The sequence below is a fragment of the Crocodylus siamensis genome, chromosome 4 (genome assembly GCF_052110815.1).
Source record: "Crocodylus siamensis isolate JL-2025a chromosome 4, ASM5211081v1, whole genome shotgun sequence".
Classification (NCBI taxonomy): domain Eukaryota; kingdom Metazoa; phylum Chordata; order Crocodylia; family Crocodylidae; genus Crocodylus; species Crocodylus siamensis.
Window position 1 is genome coordinate 58,702,263 of NC_143398.1, and position 25,018 is coordinate 58,727,280.

Consider the following 25,018-nt stretch of genomic DNA (forward strand, 5'->3'; position numbering starts at 1 on the left):
CGAACTTAAGGTTCATCTCATCTTCACTAGTCAGAATTTCCCTGGTATGTTTTCATCAGCTGAAAATCATGCATTGCATAGTGTTATAGGGGTTGTGCAGTTTGGATTTTTTCCTCTAGCCTTGCTAAATTCATACAGATACAGGCTGTATATTTGTGATTGAACTGTTGGGGTCTTTTTTTCACTAAAATAGGACAGCATACTTACTTTCTAGACAACTGAATGATGTGAATTAAGAATTATTTCTGAGAATAGTTAAATCAGACATTTTCAGAATGTTAAGAAAGAGTAAGAAGACTATGACTTAATTTTTTCCTCTATGGTATATTTAAGCACATGCCTGTCATAACAAAAAAAGTTGTGAGGTATTTTTTAAACATGAGTAAAACACCCTTTTTTTCCTTTGTCACATTTTCAGTATTTCTGTTGTGGTCCTTTACCTATTCACACAACTATGCTGGCAACTGCGTTTATCAACTGAGGGAATGATGCAGATGCAGATTTCACTGAAGCGTCTGAGAGTTATTTTAGTCGGTCAACAAATAATCTCACCTCCTGTCTGCTTACCCTTTTCCTCCTGTCTACAGGCTGTCTTTAGTTGCTTACAATATTTAGGTTTATGAAAGAAGACCAGTAGTTTTAATGGTCACTGTTTTTGATGATGAGCCCTAACTGTTTGATTTGGTACTGTCTCAGGACCAACTACAACTGGAGTTCTATTGTACCTGGCACAGAGGCAGAATAGTAGATGCTGTTGTTCTGTTAAATTAGTTTAAACACTTAACTCCCATCTCAAATTCATGTTGAGAGTATGAGCAGCATATTTCTTACGGACATAAATCAGGGCTGTCTGGCTGGTGGTCTGCAGGCTGCAATTGGCCCGTGAGGGGTTAAGTTGCAGCCCTGGAGTTTCTTCTCAGCCACTACTCTCCCCATCACTTCTCTCACTCATACCAGAAGTCTCTCCCTGTTTTTTCTCTGGCTTTTGCTGCCTGCCCCTGCTCCAGGAGGTGGGGCAGTGCAACAGGGAAAGCTGAGGTTGATCCTGGAGCCATGCAACTGCACAGTGTGTGCATGCAAGTGGTGGTGGGCATGTTGTGCAGCAGGTCGGGAGGGAGTCTGTGCAGTCTGGGGGGCCTGTGGCCTGTCCTGGTATGGCCTGTAAGTGAGCAGCTCCTCTGGGGTGTTCAACCCCTGGCCACTTAGAAGTTGGACAGCCCTGATGTAAATGTTGGGTTTCAGAATAGTTTTGTGAGAGGACCAAGGACAACGGGCAGGAGATTGTTATTGCCTGAATATGTACACTTCTGATTATCAGCTGTTTTGCCTGCTTGAATGTAGTCCCAAGAAAAGAAATGCAAAACTTGGTTCATAGATAATACCTTTTTATTAGACCAACTCTAAAAATTGCAAAAAAATTGTCTTTTTCTGCAAACTTTCAGGCTCATGTGCCCTTCCTCAGGCTCAGGGAAAGTTTAAAGATTTTAAAAAGTCCCCATATGTAGGAAATACACTTCATTTTTGCACAGAGGAAGCTGAAGATGGAAGTCTGTTCCTCTGGGTCCATAAGAGTGTCTTTGTGAGTTGCTGTTTGTTGTGCAGATAAGGCAGGATTCCTTTGCTGGTGGTGTCAGATGGCAGACAGGCAGGGAGGTGTAGAAATCTTTCGTGTTCAGCAATGACGTTTAAATCCAAAGTCGGTTAGAACTTGGCATTTTCCATGTAAAATGCACTGCAGTAAACACTTGCAAATGGTGTATTCTTAGATGTTGTATTATCCAAAACCAAACCCCCAAAATACTTCAGTAAAATGTTATCTGTGTGCTTCAATGTTGAGCCCATAAACAAACATTTCTTTCACTTAAATCAAAATACTGTAGAATCTGTTTAAACTCAGTAATTTTAAACAAAACAAGGAACAGTTGAAGCAAGACCTCTGCCCAGTACCTGTCTAGTATGTGCTCTGTCCTCTGTTATCTTTTCATTATTGTTGATGACACAATGAATGAGAGGAAATAACATGAGATGAGAATTAAAGAAGGATTATGAGGTTACTTACTTTCATTATACAAACATTTCTTGGTATGTTGCTGTTTTAAATGAGAAAATCAGAGTTAAGTTAGAGAACAGTAGTTAGGATGGGCTGGGAAAGAAGATGAAAGAATAGGAGAAGGAAGGTATTGGTTATATACCACGTACAAAGATTAGCGCATTCACCAGCTACTAAGAGAAAGAGAAAGGGTGAAAGCAGTGAGTTGAAGAGCAGGAAAAGCAAGATAGAAGTAGAAATGTGTGAAAACAGGAAGTGATAAAGATCATTAGAGCACAAGGAGAAAAAAGAATCAAGGATTGCCTGGAGGACAAGGAGGAAATTGGAGGGTGGAAGACAGGCCAAATGTTATAGTGTGAACATGCAAGTTGTATTTAGTTGATATAGGTAAAATAAAGGGAAAAGCTGTTTTGATGTTACCAGGCTATGAAAGGAAGGAAGAACACAGACTCAAGCTGTGTGGAATACAGCTTCTTGCATACATAGGTATCTGTGTTTAGACAGTGTTACCATATTCTCTGATGCCTTCCTCTATTTCAAATTGATTTCTTTAATTATACAGCTCAGCAAAGCATGTTGAAAGGTATCTAAAATAATCATATATAAAATATAAAACCAAATAATATTTTTATCGATTAAAAATATACAAATGTCACCTTGCTTAATGGATCATGTTGAAATACAAGCATGTGACACAATATCACTACATGTTTTTTATATATATTTGCAGCTGCATTTAGACAAGCTTTTAATATGTACTCTGAAGGAGGGAAGGAACTGGCATTTTTTATTTGGATGTTTTCTGGATATAGGTTGTTAGTTCCCTGAGATGTTGTGCTGGACTGATGGATGAAGAAAGAACAGGAAGCAAACAGTTACTTACCTGTACACTTTTTTATTCAAGCTCTTATAGAACATCTGTTGAACATAATCAATGCTGATTCTCCCAGTTGGTTTGAATTTCACGGCAGTGCTCTGATACCATGCCAGATTCTCAGATGTGAGAAAATTAGATTTAAATTGCATATCTGGCTTTTAAAAAAATATTACTCCCTGTTAATCACTTCTGTCTCTTTGTAAATATGCACTCCATTTTTCTTAAGCTAGCCCTTTGACTCACTCTTGCATGGGAAGTAGGCTGCCAAAAGTGTTGACCTACCAAAGGTCAGCAGAGCTACCATGCACCAGAAAGCAGGTGCACAGCCCCAAAAGGTATCATTCTCCTTGATCCACAGAACAAAGCAGCTTTTCCATTGGAGATACTAAAATACAGAAACTCCTTTCATTGCCATTCACTCCTGAAGCATGCTGTTTCAATGAGATTTAAAACTTCAGTAATCCATTATCAGTAAAAAGAAACTTTATCTTTTTACCTACTTACTCACCTGACCCTTCCTTCACACCCAAGCAATCCTGCTTCCTTCATTTTCAACTTCTAGGCTACCTTTTGCCACAAGTTTTACTGTTTTGAGGAAGCCAGGTACATAGAGTAGAATTTTGAAATGCACTAAGGCCATGATTGTATGCTGATTCGTTTAGTCTGGTGACGAAATAAGTCTTCTCCACTCACTTGAGCTCTGTGCATCTCCAAGTCCAGCAGCTTAGGGCACTTTCCACTTGAGGTGGCTTTTCCAGCTATCTTGCTTCGTAAAGTGGTGAGGGGGGTTAATGAGAGCCTCACCTGATTAGGCTAGTCTTAGGAAGGATACAAACCCCAGCCCTGAGGTGAGCAGGCAGTAACATCCTGGAGGCTTCTGCGGGAACATCTCAGAAGGATGGCTGCTGTTCCTGAATGCCAGTGTGGGGAGTACATCCTGCAGCAGTCTGGAGGCTTGGGAAGGGGCTAAGTAGTAGAGGAGGTCCAAAAGCCTAGAGAGAAGCTAAGAGGGGGACCAGTGAGTCCAGGAGCCCAGTGAGAGGGGCTGAGCATATTGAGGAGCCCAGAGAGAGTGCCTGAGTGCATAGAATGAACAGCAGTGAGGGATACCAGTGAGTGATGATGACACCTGAAAGGCTTGGGGCATGGTGTAGGGGCTAATGAGCCATGCAGTTAGCCCATAAGGCAATGATCATGGGCACCTGGTAGCCATTAGTGTGTGATCTAGTTTGGGAAGCCCCAGGAGCAGCCTCCTTTATGTAAAAAAGCAAAACATCAAGGTGTGGCAGGTGAGAGAAGGAGTGACTGCCCAAAGCAGAGTAGAGTGGATAAGGGGAAAAAGGGACTTCATGGCCACCCCTGGCGACCCTGTTACAGACCGATGTAACAGTTGACATATTTCCAAGTGAAGCGCACTTGGAAACTTTTCAGAAAAGAAATGTTTCAACCAAGGGGTGCACATAACCTGTGCTGCTCCTGGCTGGAATATTTCAAAATGCTGCAGCGTCCTCTAGGTTGCAGCAACCTGTTAGGCTCCCCACTCCTCTCTCCCCCGTCCCTTCACAGGATTGAGGCAGAGAGGAAGGGAGAGTATAGAGATAAGTAGGAGGTTGGGGGCTCCCCAGCCACACAGCTGGGATTCTGATATTGTGGCTACAATTTCCTCTACTTCCTCTTTCCCCCTCTTAGCTAAGTGGAGAAATGGAGGGCTGGAAGGCCTGGCTTTGGTGGTAACAGGGGCCACAGAAGAAGGGCAGGGGGAATAAGATGGGCTCTGGGCCTGGCATGGGCAGGGGCCCCATAAATGTACCTGGCAACTGGAGAGTTGATAGACTATCCACCCACTCTTTGTCTCCCTCATGTAGACATAACCAAAATTGAAACTCTCAAAAATATTTTACAATTTGGCTACACTGGGTTTTTAACCACTTTGCCAATGCATCTGTGTTAATAGTCTCTTGCACTGATGCAGCTTACTCTGGACAGGTTTAGCTGCCAAAGGTTTTGTATGTATATAGCTAAAAACTCAGTGTCTGTAAGGCCTTATATTAGTATGGTCATCTTAAAAAATTAGGTGCTCCTATATATTTTACAGGGTAGGAGATCCTTGTTTCTGTGCTTACACTTTTTTCTAAGATGTTTCCACTTGCCAGTTTTCACGTAGGTGCCTCTGGTTGGGGAATTAAGAGTATGATTTTATAATGGGCCTTGAGATTCATAATGCCACACAATTTGGATAGATGTAATACTTCATAAAAATCTTGGAAAATTTTGTGTGGCATGAGCTATGGGTCCACTAACATTATATAAGACACCTGAGGTCTTGATCCAACAAAAGCATTTAAGCATATGAATACTGCTGCTGAAGTCGGCAGTACTTAACATCCTGTTTAAAATGATGTATGTGCCTAAGATCTTGCTTAGATTGGGGCGTGTCTGAGTTTGGTTAAAAGCATGAAATGTGCCAGTCTGCACGCGCGCACGCACACACACACTCTCTCTCTCTCTCTCTCTTTCTTACTTTAAATTAATATCCTTCAGAGGCTGCCATCATCGGAGCTTGCTTCCAGCTCCGTGGGTGAGTGATCATACAGCTGCCTCCAAAATTAGCCAGTGGTTTAGCTCCAAGTGTGTGCCCACCAGTCACGGTTATCTCCATTGCAACAGTCTCTGGAAGCAAGATTAAAATCTGTATTCTTTAGATCCTTTTCTCTCCTTATAGTGTGTTTCTTGTGTAAGTTTTACTATGTGCATTGGAGAACACTTTACAGTAGTCACTTTTATAGTTTCCATCAAAGAAGTCAGTTAGACATTTTCTGTACTTGGGATTAGACTGAATTCAGACCTTTGGAGATGGTAGCCTACGTAGCTCAGCCAGTTCTGAGCAGAATTTAGCACAAACTCATGTCCTGGTTTTCTGTATCTAAATTTGAGGTTTTGCACTAATGTAGCTACAACTTTTACAGGCCATTGTTGACTAAATCCCAAATAGAAAGGAGTCCTTAGTCAAGGCATGGGTGAAAAGCTTCTCGTAATCATTAAAAAAAAATTACCGGAACCCATATGAAAATGTATAAAGAGTTTTAGAAATCCAGGACACACTACTTTAAAGGATACTCTGGCAGAAACAGGAGTTTAAATAAATCAAGTTGACAGTGTTCCTTTAACTATAGAGAGCAGTGTGGCTGTTTTTAAGGATTGACAGCTATCACCCAGAAGTGGCTAAGCAATTTCAGTATGCATTTACTAGTTTTAGGCAGTCTTTGCACAATTTGTTCCACACTGGTGGGCCTCAAGGAAATCGGTAGTTTCCTCTATGGTTGTAAGTATCAGTCTTCATGAAAAAAATGGCTGTTTGGGCCTAAATTTTTAAGGCAATTTTTGATTCTGCAGAAGGGAAGGCACTAAATAAACACAAACTACTTTTCCTGTGAGTGCAGTATATGCTCCCCTAAATGGGAGACTTTGCTTATGTTAATGTAAAGAGAAGTAACTGAATTGTTAAATTCTAGAAAACACAGTAAAGAATGATCCATTTGGAGCCTGAGTTATATAAACGCTTTAGCCTGATCTGCATTCTGCACATAGATGCATACCCAAGTAACTGTATGAGTTAAGAATTTTTCTTTAACCAGTGTTGTTACCCTTATACAACCCATAGCAGATGCAGGTATTCCACAAAAAAGGTGTCTTTGTACATTAATGTAATTTTTCTGCTGGTAAGAATAAGCTTTCCCATACAAGCACCTTTATACCAGTATGGATGAGACTTAGGCGTGAGTAGTCTTATCTGCCTTAAGTGACTACTTATCTAAATATATCTTTAAATGTTTGTATAATTGGAATGGGACCTATGTCCTGGAGCAAAGGTAGGATAGGTGTTATTTGTATAGGCTGGCTTGTGTAGTTGTTTTAATTTCTGCCCGTCCCTTTCCAAAGCTAGTGAGCTCATGCTGTTTAAAATTATAATATACAGATGAATGGAAATGATATAAGCATGGGTAAATAAATATAAATAAAGCAAACAAACATAAAAAGAGAGATGTTGTATGTTTGTTATTACATTGCAGTGATAACTATGACATCTATGACTATTGTTTTTCTTTTCCATTAAAAATATAGCTGACTGGAATGTCACAATCCCATTTTTATACTGTGACACATCTTTAATTGTTTTAGGGCTTTAATATGTAGAAATCCTTTTACTACTTTTGGAGAACAATGGAATGGTGTCTTGGGCAAACAAGAAACAAACACCAAGAACTTGAGCAGACGCAGATTTTGTGGGTTTTATTATAGATGGCACAGGTAGCAATGCCTATAGTTACAGTTGCCTGACATCTTCCGGGATCAGGTCGTTTTCATTTACTTATATCTTTTCCAAATTTAAAATGTTTCGAATTTAAATTTTCCATGCTGTGCATCTGCCTCAGGTTGACTTTTTTTAAAAATTACTTAAGCAGAAATAGCTCAGCCGTTTCCAAAAGTGATTTAGAGAAATGTATTTTTACAAAACTTAAAAATATTGTATGGGTGTTTTGCTGAGAAGCTATGGTGGTTCAGTGTTTTGGAGCATGGACTTAACACTTGGCAAGGTAGATTGTGCAGTTTGTGTCCCTGTGAACATCTGCCAAAGTTCATCCAGAAAAGTTCCACTTTTCTGCGGGGGGGGAAGGGGGAAGGGTCTGTATACACACTAGGTAGAAACTTGTTAGAGTTTGATAGCTACATTTGCCAAAAATCCCATTTGCACTGTGGCCACACAGTCTTTCATGGTACCCAGGGACTTACCAGATTGCATATGCCATATTCATCTCCGAGGTGCAAGGGCTGAGCAGGAATTCCCTGGTAATATGCCTGGCTGCAAGGGACTGCTGTGATATTAAATACAGGAGCTGAGTCAGTGGTCTGCTGGTGGTAGCCAGGCAGCGAGGAGGAGAAGGAAGAAGCTGTCTGACTTGAATGCAGAGGAGTGAAGAAAGGATGGGAGAAAGAGCAAGGGATTTAGGACAAGGAATGTGGAAATGACTTCAGAGGAAAGATAAGAGCCTGAGGGAGAAGAAAAGTTTGAAGCAGAGAGGGAGAGAAAATGAAAGGGGACTTATGCAGAGGGAATGGTAAAAGAAATAGAAATTGGGGATAGGGAAGGATCGGGGTAGTGAGGGCAGGAGCTGCATAATGAGGAGATTAAGAACAGGGAAACAATGATGGGAAGGACGTAGAGGGGAGGAGTCATCAAACAGTGGTGAGGGATTAGCACAAGATGCAAGGCTTGAGGAGATCGGCCATTGTAAAACGTAGGGTGTGGCATGTTAGGAACTGGAAGGATAGGTCTGTACGCATTAGGCCAGTAGCACTCAACATTTTGAACTCAAGATACCCCTAGTTTGGCTTGAGGCACCCCTCCACAGTTTTTGAGACTTGAGCAGGACCCCATTTTGAAAACTAATTTATAGGTTTTTTATAGGGATGGAGCAGTGGCTAGGCAATGACAAGCTAGAGCCTGTTGTACTTACCACCTCATATCTTCTGGCACCTTGGTTGAGAATCATTCTATCAGACAAGCTTCCGTACAGAACCGGAATGGAACAGTGGATTCCAGGGACTCGACATTTGTGTGTGGTATTGGAAGTTGGCTGTGCAACCCTATGTCAAAGCATGTGTATGTTCATCCTTTCCAGAAGCAAGTCCACATAGAAAATAACAGCAATCTAATGCTACCAGTAACCTGCTTAGTTTAAGTGGTAGGAGACCCTATTAATGACCTATTTGGGCAATCAGGATAATTCCACAGAATTAAATGCTTTTCTTTTTCAATTTAAGAAATGACATTCTTTTAATGCTTTTTTTCAGTGTAAAGTTTGCAACGTGAAGGCTTAAATGATTGGAAAATAACACATAATTTCTCCATTTTAAAAACAAAAGGAAAGGCTGATCTGGGCAGCTACAGGCCAATTAGTATGATATTAATAGTATGGAAGGCTTTAGAACAAATTTTGCATGAAGAATAATTAAAACTACAGAAATAAATGGAAAATAGAATTAAATGCACCATGGATTTATCAAAGACTGTTCTTTCCTGATTCACTTGATAGCTTTCTTTGATCACTGATTGTATTGACATAGAAAATGTGATATAGCTCGTGTATTTGATCTTCCATTAAGTGTCTGATATGATGACTGTCACTGGTAGTTGTTGTATGGCTTTGGCCCCTTCTTGGTTGGTGCCTTCCTCCCTAGCGACATCAGGGTGAGACCACACCCTAGGGCCACCTAGATGGTTCTGAACACTGCCCCTACTCACCTGCCACGACTTTGATGTTGATAGATGGGGAAGGCAGTTCCCTGTCAGTGGTCCCAGTGGGGTTGCAACCCTGGGTCTTTTTTTGTGGGGCTCCAAAACTCCCCTTTACCCCACCTTTACCACATCCACGGCCTGGGAGAGCTCAGCCCCCTTGTACCCTGGTGTGATCTCTCCTCACCCCTGAGGCCCACCCTGAGTGGGGTAGGGTGTTCAGCCATCAATCACCACGGGACTGATCCTTAATCTTCAGGCCAACCCATGGACAAACTAAACACACCCCAGCCTGGTGTAACAATAACTCAAAAGGTCCTTCGCTACCTGCAAAGGCATTAGTCGTCTACTGATGAAGTACAGGGGACTCCAGCTCCCTGAACCCTTCTGCCTCCCTGGGGAGAGAAGGAGACTCAACGTCAATCCCTCCACTTACTCTTTCCAGGGGGCCCGTAGCTTGGGAGCTAATCACTCCTGTTCCCACCAACGGGTGGGAGTTGCCCCTTCCCTGCCAGGTTCTGGGCCAGTTGCCACTGCCTCCTCTTTCTTCACCTGGCTCCTGCCAAGTCTTGGCATCACTCACCGCCCTTCCCCACTGAGGTACCTGGCCACTCCCGCAGAGCCTGATCTTTACCCACGACTGTGGGGACAGTCTTCCTCTCCCTGCCGTGCCTCTCTGGCCAATTCTGGCTCCTTGAGCTCCACCCCAGGGTTTTTCCTGCCGGGTGGCTCTGTTGGACACTGGGGCTTCTCACCCTGAGCCCCGCTCCACCACTCCTACTTGCTCCGCTGCCTGTGGCTCCCCACCGGTGTCCCGCTTCTTCCTGCCAGCATTCTGCTCCTCTCCACTTGGCTTCACCGTCCAGGGCTCCACGCTGGTGTCCTGATCTTGCTCGCAGGCATCCCACTGCTCCTTGCTTGGCTCCCCTACTTGCCTGACCCCGGCAGCCTCCGTCTGTCCTCCCCAGCAGCTGGGTGTCTCCCCAGCTGCCTTTTGAGCAGCCTGTGCTACTTCCAGGCTCTGCCCCTGGGGATCGCTGATCCTCAGGCTCGGGCAGCTGCAGAGCCACCAAGCCTGCACTGGTGTCTTCCCCCAGCTGCTGCTTATACCGGCCCATGCAGTAAGTATCGGGGCTCATCGGGTGGGGTCCCGAGACATGCTGAGGAGGGGGGCTTTTGTCTCCCCTCCCACAGTGACCACAGGAAATTATTACTTAAGATAGAGAAGATGGGAAGCAGTACAGTATTTTAAAGTAGGTAATGAACTGGCCAAATGGTTTGATGACACTAGACATTTTTGAAAATGGGAAGCATCAGGTTAGAAGGAGGTAATGACGAGTTCATCAAGGATTGGGGTTGATTTTATTTAACAGATTCATTGCTGTTACACACAGGTAGTTGGTGCAAAAAGTAGGTGTATTCTGATAATTTGCTTGATGATCTGGAGGTAGAGGTATCGTCAGTACAAAAGCAGATCAGGAATACAAGAGTAATTGGACTTGATGACTGCACGTCTCTGGAAACATGCAGGATCAGACTGAGAGAGGCTGCACACTCCTGCCTGCTTAGTTTATCAGATAACCCTAATACAGTCAAGAGTACATGTTGTTGTAGTCTTTCCTGCTCTGGCTCTTTGAGGTGTGTGGGGCAGTTCCACCTAGCTGTAGTGGGGCCACAGCACCCCAGCTAAGAACCGTTAAGGTCATCTGAGGCAACACAACAGTTGCTCTCAGCTCGGGGGCCACCAAAGAAAAAAAATTTGGGCAGGAGGGAGGTGCCTGCCATGAATCTAAGAAAGTTGAGAACTGCTGACTTAGGAGATATCCAACTATCAGAGCAGAGAGGTTCTGGATCAGCCTTCTAATAAGAGTAATAGACCTAACAAATGGAAAGATGGAGCTCACTCAGGTTAAGAAGAGATTAAATGATGTGATTTTCCATGATAGCAAGAGACTAGACTTGATCCAGGAGGTCCTTTACAGTTGTCTTTTCTTCTCACTTGTATGGGGTCTGATTTTCTTAATTACAGAGTACTTGTAACTACAGGCAACCCCCCCACTTAGTGCGCCTAATTGGTTCCTGAAAAAACTAACATTAAGCGAAACGAGCATTAAGTGAAACTGAAAGTGTTTGGTGACCCAAGATGGCAACCGCGAGTGTTATAACAAAACTTGCTAAGCACTAAGTGAAATCAGGTATCAATTTCAAATGAGTATTATATAAGTGCAGCAGTGTTAAGTGGGGCTTACCTGTACTGCCTGTCTTATCATGGAAGCTCTGCTTCAAACAGTGCTGTATTTCGGAGTTCATAAAGTTCTTTGGGATTTTTTGCTGATTTTGGCAATTTCAGTAGTGCTCATATGTGATTTTGCCAAAGTAGGAATTAGCTGTGTAGCAGAAGAGAGTATTCTACATCACACCTGAAAGAAATAGAAGGAAAAAATTACAAGCACTGTGTGCAAATTAAATGTATCACAATTGCTTGATTTGGGTTCCTTTAAAGCTGTAATCCAGAAATTATAATAATAAAGTTGCAAACACTTTAGCAAAATATTGTACGCAATCTTTGGAAGTTGCTTGGAAAAAGATAAAAAATGAGCTCTGCTTTGTATACAGACTCCTGTTTACTGTTTTGTCTTTAGAAAATATTAGGGATAATGAATAATACTTCACTGCTTATGGTAGAGGACTTACTGGAAGTCATGGATGGGAATGATGAGTTCCTTTACTTTTTAAATGAAATAGATAGAGGACTCTCTGTTGTCATCCTGTTAATAGTTCAAAGCATGGGAAGACCTACATTTTGATGTAAACAGCATCCTGGAAGGAAGAGAAAAGAGGATAAATATGGGGAGCATCTTTTGAGTGTGGTGGAACCTACCATTTAGCCTTAGAGAGGGCACAAACCAATGCTCCCGTCCCCCCTTTTTTGTATTTCGTAATTTATATTCCTCACTATTAAAAAAAAAATAGTATCTTAAAACACTGAGTAGGAGGAATCTGTTTGCTTGTTGACATTTTACTTCATTTTATGTATCTGGTTAAAAGACTTCTGAAATTTCTTGTAAAAAGAACATCCACTGGATTATCTTACGGGTACTCAGAATTTATACAGTTTGCAAAGTTGCATAAGAAGAAAAGTTTAGTTTCCTTTTTAATAGTCTTTGGGGTTTTTGATATTTGTGTTTATCTTGTACAATAAATATTATCACACAGACAAAAATGTATTAGTGAGACAATTTAAGGATTCTGCAATAGAGCTTAAATTTCCTGAAAGAGCATAGGGCAGCGTTAGATAGACTGACACCCATTTTACTTAGTCCTGTTTCAGCAACATTCTCTTCTAAAATTAAAAGGTAAGGTAAGGTAAGATGTTCCTTGTGTTGATGGCTGACTATAGAGCTTTGTGCATCTGGCTTGTATTTATATAGTCTCAGACTTTGGGTCTCTTTCCTAAAGATTCTGTTTGCTTCAAAGCAGTCATAACTGTTGTTCCTTTAGAGCCCATCCCCATGAGTGGGAATGTGCATGTTCCCTGGGAATAATTAGCAGCACCTGGGCTGGCTCCAGCAGCAAAGAACAGCTGGTGGGGGTTTCCTGGGCCCCCAGCAGCAAAGATTTGGGCACACGGAGCCTGGCCAGCGGCTGGATTGTGCCTCTGGCCAGCCAGGCTACTGTTTAGGGTGGCGCAAACTGTAGCCATGTGTGCTGTGTGGCTTTTTTTCTGGCAAGGGTCGGTTTTTTTTACACCGGGATCTCCCAGTGTCAGAAAAACCTGTGCCGTGCTGCAAATTAATAGTGCAGCGACCCATCTGCAGTGTCAGAGATTGCACATACATATTCATCTGGATGTGCTCCTAGAGTTCATTTAAAAAAAAAAAACCCCGCTTTAGTTAGAATCTCTATACACAAAATGTAGTGGGTTATTTTACATTGTAGACTGTAAGTGGGTTTCTTTTTTGTTTTCAAATGTAGCTGGTGATTTTTGGTGCTGCCTTTTTTTTTTGGCTATTGATTGATCTATCGTCATTTTTAAAGTGAGTTGAATCTTCTGGAAAAATATTTTATAGCCTTAGTGCTGTCAGTGTATTGCTGTACATAATATTCTATGTAAGCAGAACAGCAGATGTCTGAAGTATATGTGTTGTTCAGAATTTTTTAAATTTGTGTTTTAAACTGAAATGATTTATGGCATAACTTATTTTTACATTACCAATGCAATATAACTACACACCCTCTTTATTGCTAAAGAACAGAAAGTTAACTTTTAATAAGCTGCCTGTGTAGAAGTAGAAGTTTGAATCAGTTACTGTGTTCTTCTTTTCAAATTCTGTATTTGAATTGTGTATAAACTACAGCAATTAATTTATCAGAGAACAAATGCAGAATATGACAGTTAACATATCATGTATTCTTCTTGTTTTACTGTTATACCCAACATCATGTAGGAGGTCAGTGTATTAAAATCTATAATTCATTGTTGTTTAAGCGTAATATGAAAAGACAATAAAATAAATAGGGATATATACTGGCTTCTAGCATGTTGTCCTTAAATTTATGTCTTTGAAACTTTTCTACAGAGCACACCTGTGACATCGGTACCAACAGTGCAAGTACAGGGACAGCAGATCAATTTGCAGCCACCCTCGTACACTGCAGCAAGTCAACACGGAGAGCAAGCAAAAAAACCGGGACAGAACTTCATGTGTCTGTGGCAGTCATGTAAAAAGTAAATGGCTATTTTATTTAACATCATTTTATTTATGTACTAAAGATGCTTATACATGGAATGCAGTCCATGAAAATACTATCCATTACCTTTCCTTCTGTCACCTTATACTGTGTGAGTTACCTGTGGACAAAGGAAATATTAAAATGTCGAGTGAAGCTGGAGTTGAGGAAGGGGGAATGCAGCATCTTTCTATCATTTTTGAAAAAAACTAATATGTATTTTACTTAATTTTCAGTTAGTTATACAGAAATATTTTAGTCACTGTAAATGCGAAGAATTATTTGTTCCTAATTTTGCATTATGCATATAGAAACAATTACTGCTTTCTTGTTACTTTCCTTAGATTTTAAGGGTTGCAAGAACAAGAGCGTGTCAAATTCCTTTGGATTATGATTGATTATATTAATTATAGCATCATTTGTTTGGCATGGGGATTCACAGACAACTAAGGAGATAAAGTACTTAGTCTTTAGACAACAGAGTAAGCGATGGTTAAAAAAAAGAGGGGAGTGAGGAAGAAGAGCTCATTTGAATTAACGTTACAGAAGTGTAAGATCATAAACTTACTTATATGGGCGTCTTTCCAATTCTCTTTTTTAAATAATACAGTCATATTGCGGGGACAATGTCTGAAGTTAATGCAGAGGGGAAAGTCTGTTGATGCAAAGGTAATAGCAAAACATGATGTAACAATTTTGAAAGAAAGAGGAGGGTTTGTTTATTGTATAGGATTGGGAAGGAATTGGCAGTGGCTTGAATTCATTTTAACTATAGGAGATGACAAGGGGTCATCGGGGCAACTAATGTGGCAGAAACTAGGGTACGTATGCAGGAGACATCAGATGTTGGTCATAGTGGACTTAACAAGGATTCTGGTGAAAGCGTTGCATTTAAATGGGACACAAAAAAATGCTGAGTGCAGATTCTGACTGTGTACCAAACTTTTCAATGGTAGTTTCAGTTTAATATAGTCTTTTTTTCTAATGTGATCCAGAGCCCATGATGTCAATAGAAAGATGTAATATTGGGTCAGTTTCCTAAAGGGTTCTTGTGTGCTGTTAAACAGCTTTTATGTTTTCCATTAGAGGCAGATGTACATCACTGGTGGATGGCAGGATTCTTGTACCTAGAAAGTTCATAAAATCCTTGAGGTGTTCGTATAAATATAAGATTATTTTATGGGTTTTTTAATAAAGATAAATTCAGATGATCTTAAAGGTACTTTTTTAACCATAAATAGATCAATGAATCCATGTTCCAGTGGCTATCAGTGCATGCCCTCAAGGTCCTCATTTATTACTTGATTAACAAAGACTTAAACATTTAAAAGGCTCTACTGTTTAGTTTTAGTTGCACGTGCTTAAAGTTTTGTCTGTGCAAAATGCCTTGATAAGTAATCCTTTGTTCTTTTTCCTCAATAGTGTCAGCAGGGGCCATTCATTCTATTCTCAGACATCATCATTCCCATAGTATTTTATGGTCAAAATTTGCCTTTTAGATTTGTGTTCTGCTGCACTTTTTGAAAAATAATCTTTCTTTATATTTGACTTTTGTGGTATTGATCTTTCTCTTTTATTTGTGGTTTAATGTTGTCACCAGTCTGAACTGGAAGTTTCAAATGATCCACCAAAGTGCATTTGTTTGGAAGATGTAAACAGTATTTCATCTTGATAGGCTAATTTATGTACGTTTCTGTGGTTTTGCCAGTATTAAGTAAAATGCTCAAATGTAGGCATAGCCTGCAGTCTCCTAACTGATATAACGTTTCTTTTGTCCTTCTGCTGAGAAACTATTGAGCCAAATTCTGCTTCTATTACATCCTTGTGTGCATGTAAGTGAGGACAGAATTTGACATTCTTAATAAATTCTGAATAATGCAAAACTGCAACATATAATGACTCTGTCTGAGATGCAGCTTCATTTTTCCCCTCAGTTTGGAGCTGAAAAGTCTGTTGTCAGTATTCCATTCTATTGGATTCAGCTTCAGCTCCAATCTTTCAAGTGTTAGAGCAAAAGAATATGAGCATTAAAGCCCTGGTATTTCATAAGTTTAATGTTTAAACTTAAAAACAAAGCCAACCAATTTAAAGGAGTAAACAAGGCATAAACAATGAGATCCCCTTTTTTTCCTCCTTGAAACCACTCTTGCTTTGTGAGCTTAGAGATGTTGTTAGCTATGTTAGTCTGAAGTCAAGTAGAAGGCAGGGTAGATTTGTCCCTTATAGACTAACCAAAGTAGATACTGTATTTACTAAAATACCTTCGGCTATCCCTCAATACGAGGATGATGTCTGCTGGGGGAGGGAAATTATTGGTGAGTTTTAAGATGTCTGAGGAGTCTGATCTGTGCTCTGCAAGGTTTTCCACAGATATGGTTTTTCCCAAGGTGGTGCCTTGAGGAGGCACAGCTGTTGGCTAGGATGTTGTGCACTTCACTTCCTCCTCTGCCGTTTCTCCGCTTCCTGAGTAAGAGAGTTCTCTTCGAAGTGGGTTGTGGCTTGATGTATGGTACAGCAGCACTGAGACCTGTTACCAGCCAGTACTTTTCTCAGTTTGTAAGGTTTATGCCACCCTTCTTAAGGTATGCTTTCAGGGTATCCTTGTAGCACTTCCTCAGTGGATCCTCTTACCATGACTGGGAGAAGAGGACTTGCTTCGGGAGACAAGTGTCAGCCCATCCGCACACAGTGGCCAGCCCAGCGGAGTTAATGTTTCATGATCTTTACCTATATGCTGGTTATGTTAGCTGCAGAGAGGATGCTGGCATTGGTGCAGTGGTCTTCCCATATAATGAGAAGCATCTTCCTGAGGCAACGCTAATGGAACCATTCCAGGCGCTTAAGATAGATTTGATACATCAGCCGCATCTCATACCTGTAGAGGAGCATGGGGGTAACCACTGCATTGTATACCAGGGTCTCAGTTTCCATCTGCAGATCTCGGTCAGCAAAGACATAGCGAAGCATCTTTCTGAAGGATACACTGGCATAGAGGGTGCTATGTTCAATTAAAAAAAAAGAATATAAAATGACTCTGAATATATGACCCCCCCCCAATATTTAGGTTCTATATATGGAAAATGTATAATTTTGTTATAATTTTCCACATAAAGAATCTAATTATTGGAGGTTTGCCTTGAATTTTTCCCCCTCCCACTGCTACAGCATAGAAAATAGATCTCGAAGGCTCGGTGGCCTCCTTGCCCTCTACCCCATTCTTACCCCTGTGACTCCCTCCGCCTCTCCTTCCCTTACTATCAGACCCTGCTCTTCCTGAGCACATGGAAATAAGGGACATACTGGAAAACACTGACATTGGAATAAACATGCCTATAGTAATTTGCATATAGGCCAATTATTATGGCCTAGTATGCTCAGTTTGTGCATGTACTCCTGATATTCCCCCCCACAAAGGATATATGTGCTAATTAGCCCCTACTCATGGCTGGAACCTGGTGTTCTTATCACAAGTCCTGGATTGTTCCAAAAATGTATATGCAGATGAGGTACACAACAACTTGGTCCAGCTCCTCTTCATGGAGGGTGGGTGCCACACTAATCATACGTGCCAGGATAAGAGAGGGATTCTGAGTAAACTGTTTGGGGCCCCATCTGGTGATGTTAAGGCATGGTGAAGGAAACAGGAATAATTTGAAATGGAAAAAAAAGGCACAGCTCAGCTATGAGAGTGAAGAGGAAATAGAAATTTATGCCGGGTAGTGCCTCACCATGACTAAAAAAGTGTTGGTGCTGAGGGGAACTACTGAGCATGATAGATACTACCATCTAATTCAGATGGGCTGCATTGTTGCTTCTAGCCTTATGGCTCAGATCAAGGGCCACTTGGTGAAGGTCATCCCAGCCACAGTGGGGAAGATCTCAGTGAACCACGCCTACCTGGGCTACGAGAGCCAGATGTGCCCCAACATCATCATCACCAGCAAGGAGGCCAAGAAGGTCATGATTGTGGACTTGACCATTCCCTTCAAGAACTGGCACCAAGCCTTCACCAATGCCTGGGCTCGCAAGCAGGAGAAGCATGCCCCGCTGACCAACATCTTGAGGAGCTGCAGCTATGATGCGATGGTCGATGCACTCATCGTGGGAGCACTTGGAGCATGGGACCCCAGCAATGAGAACATCCAGCATGCCTGCCTTGTCTCCCACCCTTACGCCAAACTGATGTGGCACCTTGTGACATATGACACCGTCTTCTGGTCCCACAACATCTACGTTAAACACCTTAGGGGCCAGCACCAGTACGCCAACCCCACCAGATCAACCACCACTGAGCGGACCACCTGAACCCCCACTCTGCACCTGATGGACTTGAAGAGCTACTCCCAATCATGGTCTGGTCCACTGTACCTGGCAGGGACCCCCGCAGTAGGACTTCATGGACTGAGCGACTTCTTTGCTCAACTCACCCCCTCCACCATTGTGGACTCATTGTGCTTTATATCTATCTCTTTTTTTCTTCTCTCAGCATCACGACTCCCTTCCTCTTCCTTTCCCACCCTGCCTTGCACCCCCAGGCTTAGATGGCTAACGTTGTGCTTATGTAACCTAGTTGCATTCCCTTCCTTACCACCATCCCTTTTATGTTAGTCCCTCACTCAGGCACTCTGTATTTTCCTTAAGGCTTTGTCATTCTTGCTCCTAACATTTTCTAATAAAGTTAACCTGTTCTTACCTCTTGTGGGCCAAGATCAAGTAGGAAATATCTGAAGTCCCAGACTAATGTGTTTAGGATGGAAGATGCTTGCTTGTACTTTCTAGGGCGGGGGTGGCCAATTATTTTGGGCAGAGGGCTGCTTATTGAGTTTCAGCAAGCCATCAAGGGCCACATGACAGGCAGCCCAGGGCAGATTAATATTAATTTTCTAAATTTTTAGGGGCCCCACGGGCTGGATAGAATAGCCTAGTGGGCCGTATCTGGCCCCCCGGCCATGTTTTGCCCACCCCTATTCTAGGGGCATCCAAATCCCAAGATCTCCGGCTTGGGCCTGTATTAAGATGTCTGCCAATGGATTTGGGAGCATCTGAAGTGAGAGCCTGGAAGGAACAGAGGATGCTCACTGGTTGTAGTGCCATACATGGTGTGTAGAATGATTGAGTTCTGCCTGCTCAATCTATATGGTTTTTGGAATGATTGAGTTCTGCTCAGGCAATGTGATTTGGAACTGATTTGACTGATTTGTCCTAGAACGTGAAATTATATTAATAAAACAAAATACTTGGGTTAAGTTGTTTGCCTGATATAAGCCATGTGTTTTATAGTCATGCTCAGCGTTGGCTACATTTAATCAGCTTCACAGCTGGTTTCCGATGCTGAACACATGCTGCTTTTGACAGCAGTTTAATGATGAACAATGTATTTAATGTGGCTTCCTTGTATGTGAATGTAAGTTTTCCCCCAAACTGATTGAAGGGAAAAACCCTTTTTTTAGAATAGAATAAATATGGTATATAGCACAAGTTTCTGTGAGCTGAAGCTCACTTCATTAGGTGCTGTAAAAGGTCATACAGAAAAAGCATGAGAAGGAGAAAGAAGTTATAATACAAAATTCAGAGTCAGGAAAGAGAGAGAGGGGAAAGTGCCGGGAGAAGTAAACAAATTGTCTAAACTGAAGAGCTTAGACTGGGAACTGTTTATATTCATGATAAGTACCTTTAGTACTGCTTAATGTTTTTATAGGATTTAATAAGAGTCAAAATAGTTATTAGAAGAAATTGCCATCTAACAAACAATGGTTTGTCAACTACCGAAATACTGCATTGAACGTGTTTCAGTGCAAACTATAGCAATGCTGGTTAAATATTAGGAAAAATTATTCACGATCATTCTAGTAACAGAGAAACTGAATTTTGATTAGCTGTGTTTATGTCCCCCACAAAGTCACATTGCAAGAATATTTGTACACACACCTGTAGAAAACATTGTGTATCCATAGCTGACATCCCTTACCTGCCTTAGTAAACTTATTTTCAAGAGGTAGAGCAAACATACAGACAAACAACATTTGAGGTCCTAAAATCCCTCATCCCTACTGGAAAGAGAAACTGTTCTGACAAGTTGCAGTAGTACTAGATGGTCATTTCTTCTGTTTGCAGAGTATTAGCAGCAGCCAAGGCCTAAAGTAGTATTTCAATGTTCAGAACATTTAGTTTCTAACTGTCTCAGGTGTAGGATATAATGTTGATTTCAAACACACAAATCAAAGTAAAAAAATCTGGTCTTTTCTCTTTTGCTCAGCTTTTATATAAAGTTGGCTATTTCTAGTTGGCTGTCTCAGTATGCAGAAAGATCTCACATAGCAATGTGCGCATATATTCACATCTGCTTTGTGTCCACCCCCTTCCCTATAATTACTTAATTGAACTTGGTTAATATCTAGAAAATATGAAGTATTATTTAAGACAGTGGAGGGTATTAGACCAATAGAATCCTCTAGTAATTTTAGGTCCGAGTAAGTGTAGAGCCTTCGAATAGTATGTAACCCTTAGGAAGTTACTTCCCTGAAAACAGAATTTGCTAACGGGTATAACTCCAGGTACACAGCCTGTCCTTTTGGAGGGTGTGTAATCAGATTGCTTTAGGTAAAGACGTAGGCTGGAAAAGAATCTAGATTTAAATAAGGAAATGTTATCTCAGAGATATGCCTAACACCTTGAAACAAGTCTTTGCTAAGTTAGCAAATGATCTATTGTTTACAACTTGGCAGTGGATCCTAAATAGTGTTGAGCTGCTTAAGAGTGAATCCTAAGTAGGCCTGCTCAGTTATAACTGCAGCTGCTGAATTGTACATCTGTCTCAATTCCAAGTACAGATGACCACCATATATTCATCACCTTTGTGTAGTTCATGACTAGGGGCTTCCAAAACTCACTAGTACTTGCCCATGTCTCCACTGGCTCATTGCTGTAGGACTTGCCCTTGAAGATGCCTGCATGTGTATTCTTTAATGAGGGGATGCTGTTATGCATCAGCAGCCGTGCTACTTCACAGAAAGGAAAGTTTAATCTGATGGAAAGTGAAACCTAGGCAACCTGAGGTTTCTATTCCACTGTAGCCTTCATTCGCCTTTGCAGCCATTATGAAATATTCTTTCTTCATCTGCCTGCTCTGCCCACAAGGACCGTTTTTTTTTTATTGCTGATTGTTACTAGTCTGAAATTTGGTCTTGAGCTTGCCACCATGGGTGACTCTACCAGGAGTGCAAAACTCCAGGGAGCATCCCTTGTGGGATTATTGGTAGCACACAAGCCTCTCCATAATGTCAAGGTTGCAATCCATGCTATCCAGCTTATCAGGAGGCCTTGAAAAACAGCAAAGCTGATGGAACAGGAGCTGAAATTTTATGAGCAAGGTGAAAGAAGTTCTCCCACCGGCACATGTTGTTATTCTGAAAACCTGGAAACATTAATAGATTCTCAGTGACCTAAGAGGTGCCAAAATCATTACCACTTTTTAAGAAGAGAGAGAACATATTGTAGCAGTTACCATGGTCTTATTGCACGCCTATCTATAGCTAGGAAGATTCTTGCCCACATTCTCCTCTATAGACTCACTTTCCTTGTTAAGGAGATTCTACGTGACTCCCAGTGTGATTTCAGATCACTCAAAGGTAGAATAGATGCAATGTTTTGCTAGACCTCTCTACAGGAGAAGTGCCACAAGCAACACCAAGATCTTTACATGACCTTCATTGACCTGACAAAGGCCTTTAATTTGATCAACAGAGAGGCCCTATAAGATTTGGCCCTGATAAGATTTGGATACATGTTAAGGTTTTGTTATCATCATCAGACTCCTTCATAACAGCATGACAGCAACTGTCTTAAGCAGTGGCTCATAAACAACCCCCTTCCTCGTTAGAACTGGAGTCAAGCAAAGGTGTGTGATTGCACCAACATTTTTCCACCTATTTCACAGCTGCTCCTCATTTCACTGCTGATATGCTTCCATTTGGAGTCAGCATCCAGAATCACATGGGATGGGAATCTTTTTTTAACATTAACTGGTTACGTTCCAAATCCAAGATAATCAATATAACCTTCATTACTGATCTTCAGTATTCTGATGGTTGTGTTGTGTGTGCTCTCCAAATTGAAGAGCTCCAGGTCACTGTTGGTCACTTCTGCAAAGCATATGAAATCCTTGGATTCACTGTCAATTTAATGAAAACCAAGATACTTTACCAACCTACCCCAAGCCAACCAGCTATCCCTCCACATATCAAAATTAGATGGCAGTCATAGGAGAATGTTGACCTAGGCAATGATATTCAGCATTGGATAAAATCTGCCACTGCTGCCTTTGAGTGTATCCAAAATCATGTCTTTGATCATGACATCAGGATCCAAACCAAACTTCTTGTCTGCCAAGCTGTTGTCATTCCTGCCTTATTGTATTGGTGTGAAACCTGGACAACATATCGAAAACACCTGAAAGTTTTGGAATGTTATCGTCAGTGATGTCTTAGAAAACTCCTCCAAACCAATTGGAAGGACAGAAATATGAATGCTAGCATTCTGGCTTAAGCAAATTCTACCAGTATTAAAGCCATGTTTATATGTCACCAACTCCGTTTGGAGAGGACACATCATAAGGATGCCTGAAACTCATCCTATACTCTCAATACACCAATGGTTACCATTCTAGAGATGGGCAAAGAAGAGATTCAAGGACACCTTAAATACTAACCTGAAGAAATCAGTACTAAGGAGACTTGAGCACTAAATCACCACCACTGAGTCTGTAGTGTACAACAAGCCATTAATCTTTTGGAGCAAACTCACCTCACTGTGGAGGCAGATAAGAGACAAATGGGAAAGAGCTGTGACCCGGCATTATCAGGAGCCACTCCTTCCTTCCTCCTGGAACTATTGCCACGTCTGCAATCAAACATACAGATTGGCCTCCTCAGCCATCTTCAAACTCAGTAATAATTCCCCTATTTATTAGAAGACTGTCCTCCTCGTGTTTAGGGACTGCCAATAATGACCAGCCAGCAATGAAACAGCTAATGTGATATTTAAGAGAATTATGACAATTTGTCTCTGTTTAGACTGCAGCTTTACAAGGGAACATAGGAATCCTCTTATAAATTAGATTAGCTATCCATCCAATCCCATATATTACTTCTGACAGGGACGAAGTGTTTCAAAGGAAGGTGAAGAAAAAACTTTCTACGAGACACTAGAAATAACCTGTCTCTAGTGTTTAGTGGTTTCGTGTAGGTCAATGCCCGAGGGTTTATAAACATTTTCTTTTTTTTTTTTAATCCTGTCAAATGGAATTTTGTGGCAATAAATTCCATCATTTGAATTTATACTGTGCAAATATTTTTTGTTCAGTTTTATGGCTTCTTTTTTCCCATTTCAATGTTCCCTTGTTCTTGGATTATGAGAAAAGATAAATGGGAGCATTTGACCCATATTCTCTCTACCATTCATTCTGTTTTGTTGTATACCTTCATTATATTTCTTCTTTATTTCTTTCCTAGCCTAAATAGTTTCATAGTTGGTAGGGTTGGAAGGGACCTGAGCAGATCATAAAGTCCGACCTGACGGTCCCCATCTTATCCATCTCTCTTCTTACAAAAAACTTTTCCTGTCTCTAGTTACTTTCATCTTTTTATCTCAGTTCTGTATTTTTGAAGATGTAGTGATCAATATAAAGACTGTATTTAAGTTGTGGGTATTTCTTTGATTTACATGGGTTTTTAAACATTTTGTGAATACACTGTTTGTGTTTTGACAGTGTGATTTTTTTTTTTTTTTTTCTTCAGTCCCTCTGCAGTGACTCCCGATTTTTTTCTGTCTGGCATGATTAGAGTTAACATTAAAGCTGGTAACATGTATGACCAGTTTAAAATGTTCATTCCTTGCTTACCTTGCAGGTTCATTCCTCTGTCAAGTGTCCATTCCTTTTACTGTTTTCTAACTTTTCTACACCATTAACAAACATACTAAATAGAACAAGTCATAGAATGGGTCCACCAAGCATCTCATTGTTATCCTTTTGCCCTGTTGAAAATTGACCATTTATTTTTTCCTCTTTCTTTTTCTGTCTCTTAGTCATAGTATATCTGTGACACTACTTTATCCCATGGCAACTTGGTTTCCTTAAATAATGTCTTGTTATTCAAAGAAACCAAGACTCTTTAAAAATCCTGTATAAGCTGTTCCATATCTATTATTTCTTAATATGCTCAAAAATGATAATAGAGGCACAATTTGTAGAAGCTATGCTGGTTTGTTTCTAATAATATATGTTGTTCTTAATGCACCATGTGCCCCATATGAATAAGCTGTTTTAAACAGTAGTGTCCTTTGAGGTTGTATGTGTATTTTGAGTACTGTCTTGCTCCCAATTATAGAGAGCATAAAGGCCAGGACAGAACTTGGTTCCTTCCAGCTACTCATAGCTGCAAAATAGAATTGTGTGGTGTTGGCATTCCTTGCTGTTGGTGAGTCGCTAGCACAGCTTCTTTGATGTGAGAAAAAATGTTTATAGTTTTCTTGTGGGTTTTTTTCTTGCCAGTTGACTTTAGTATTTGGGTTTTAAAAAGGAGCAGTGATAGGGGTTTCATCCAGATAAGACTATTTGCTCCTCCCTAAATGACTGACAAGAAGTCACCGAGCCTTAAGTTCTATCCATCCAACAATAATGCTATGCCCTTGAATGACAGGAGCTCTTGCTATCTGTTGTACTGTAGAAAAAAAATGCTTTGGCTCACTGCTCTGTGTGTCAGTGCTATAAGCACACATTGTAAGTGAGGGGTAAAATTGAAGTTTTGCCTTCTGGAAAGATCTAGAAAAGCCTTATTGGGCGCAAGTAGATCTTTAGAAAAGCCCTGGCTTTTGACAAGAGTCATGTTATCAGTCTTGATAAGTCAGGATGTCACTGTACCTTCCTTGACTGTTGTTCCACCCGCCCCACGGAGCACAGCTTGGTGGTGGGCGGCTGGGGCTAGCCACCCACAGCGCAGCCTTGCCCAGTCTGCCCCATGCAGATCCAGGGGCATATGCCCACTCCCATGACCTGGATCGGCAGTGT

At 41.2% G+C, this 25,018-nt stretch overlaps 1 protein-coding gene across 3 annotated transcripts in view; it reads left to right on the top strand.

Annotated features, from left to right (window-relative positions):
* ARID2 (AT-rich interaction domain 2) overlaps nucleotides 1–25,018 on the top strand; it is a 166,117-nt gene that overhangs the window by 127,227 nt on the left and 13,872 nt on the right. For all 3 annotated transcript variants that reach the window (XM_090042391.1, XM_090042392.1, XM_090042393.1), the window contains one exon: nucleotides 13,803–13,951. In XM_090042391.1, coding sequence (XP_089898517.1) covers nucleotides 13,803–13,951 — 149 coding nt within the window. The remainder of the gene's footprint in view (nucleotides 1–13,802; nucleotides 13,952–25,018) is intronic.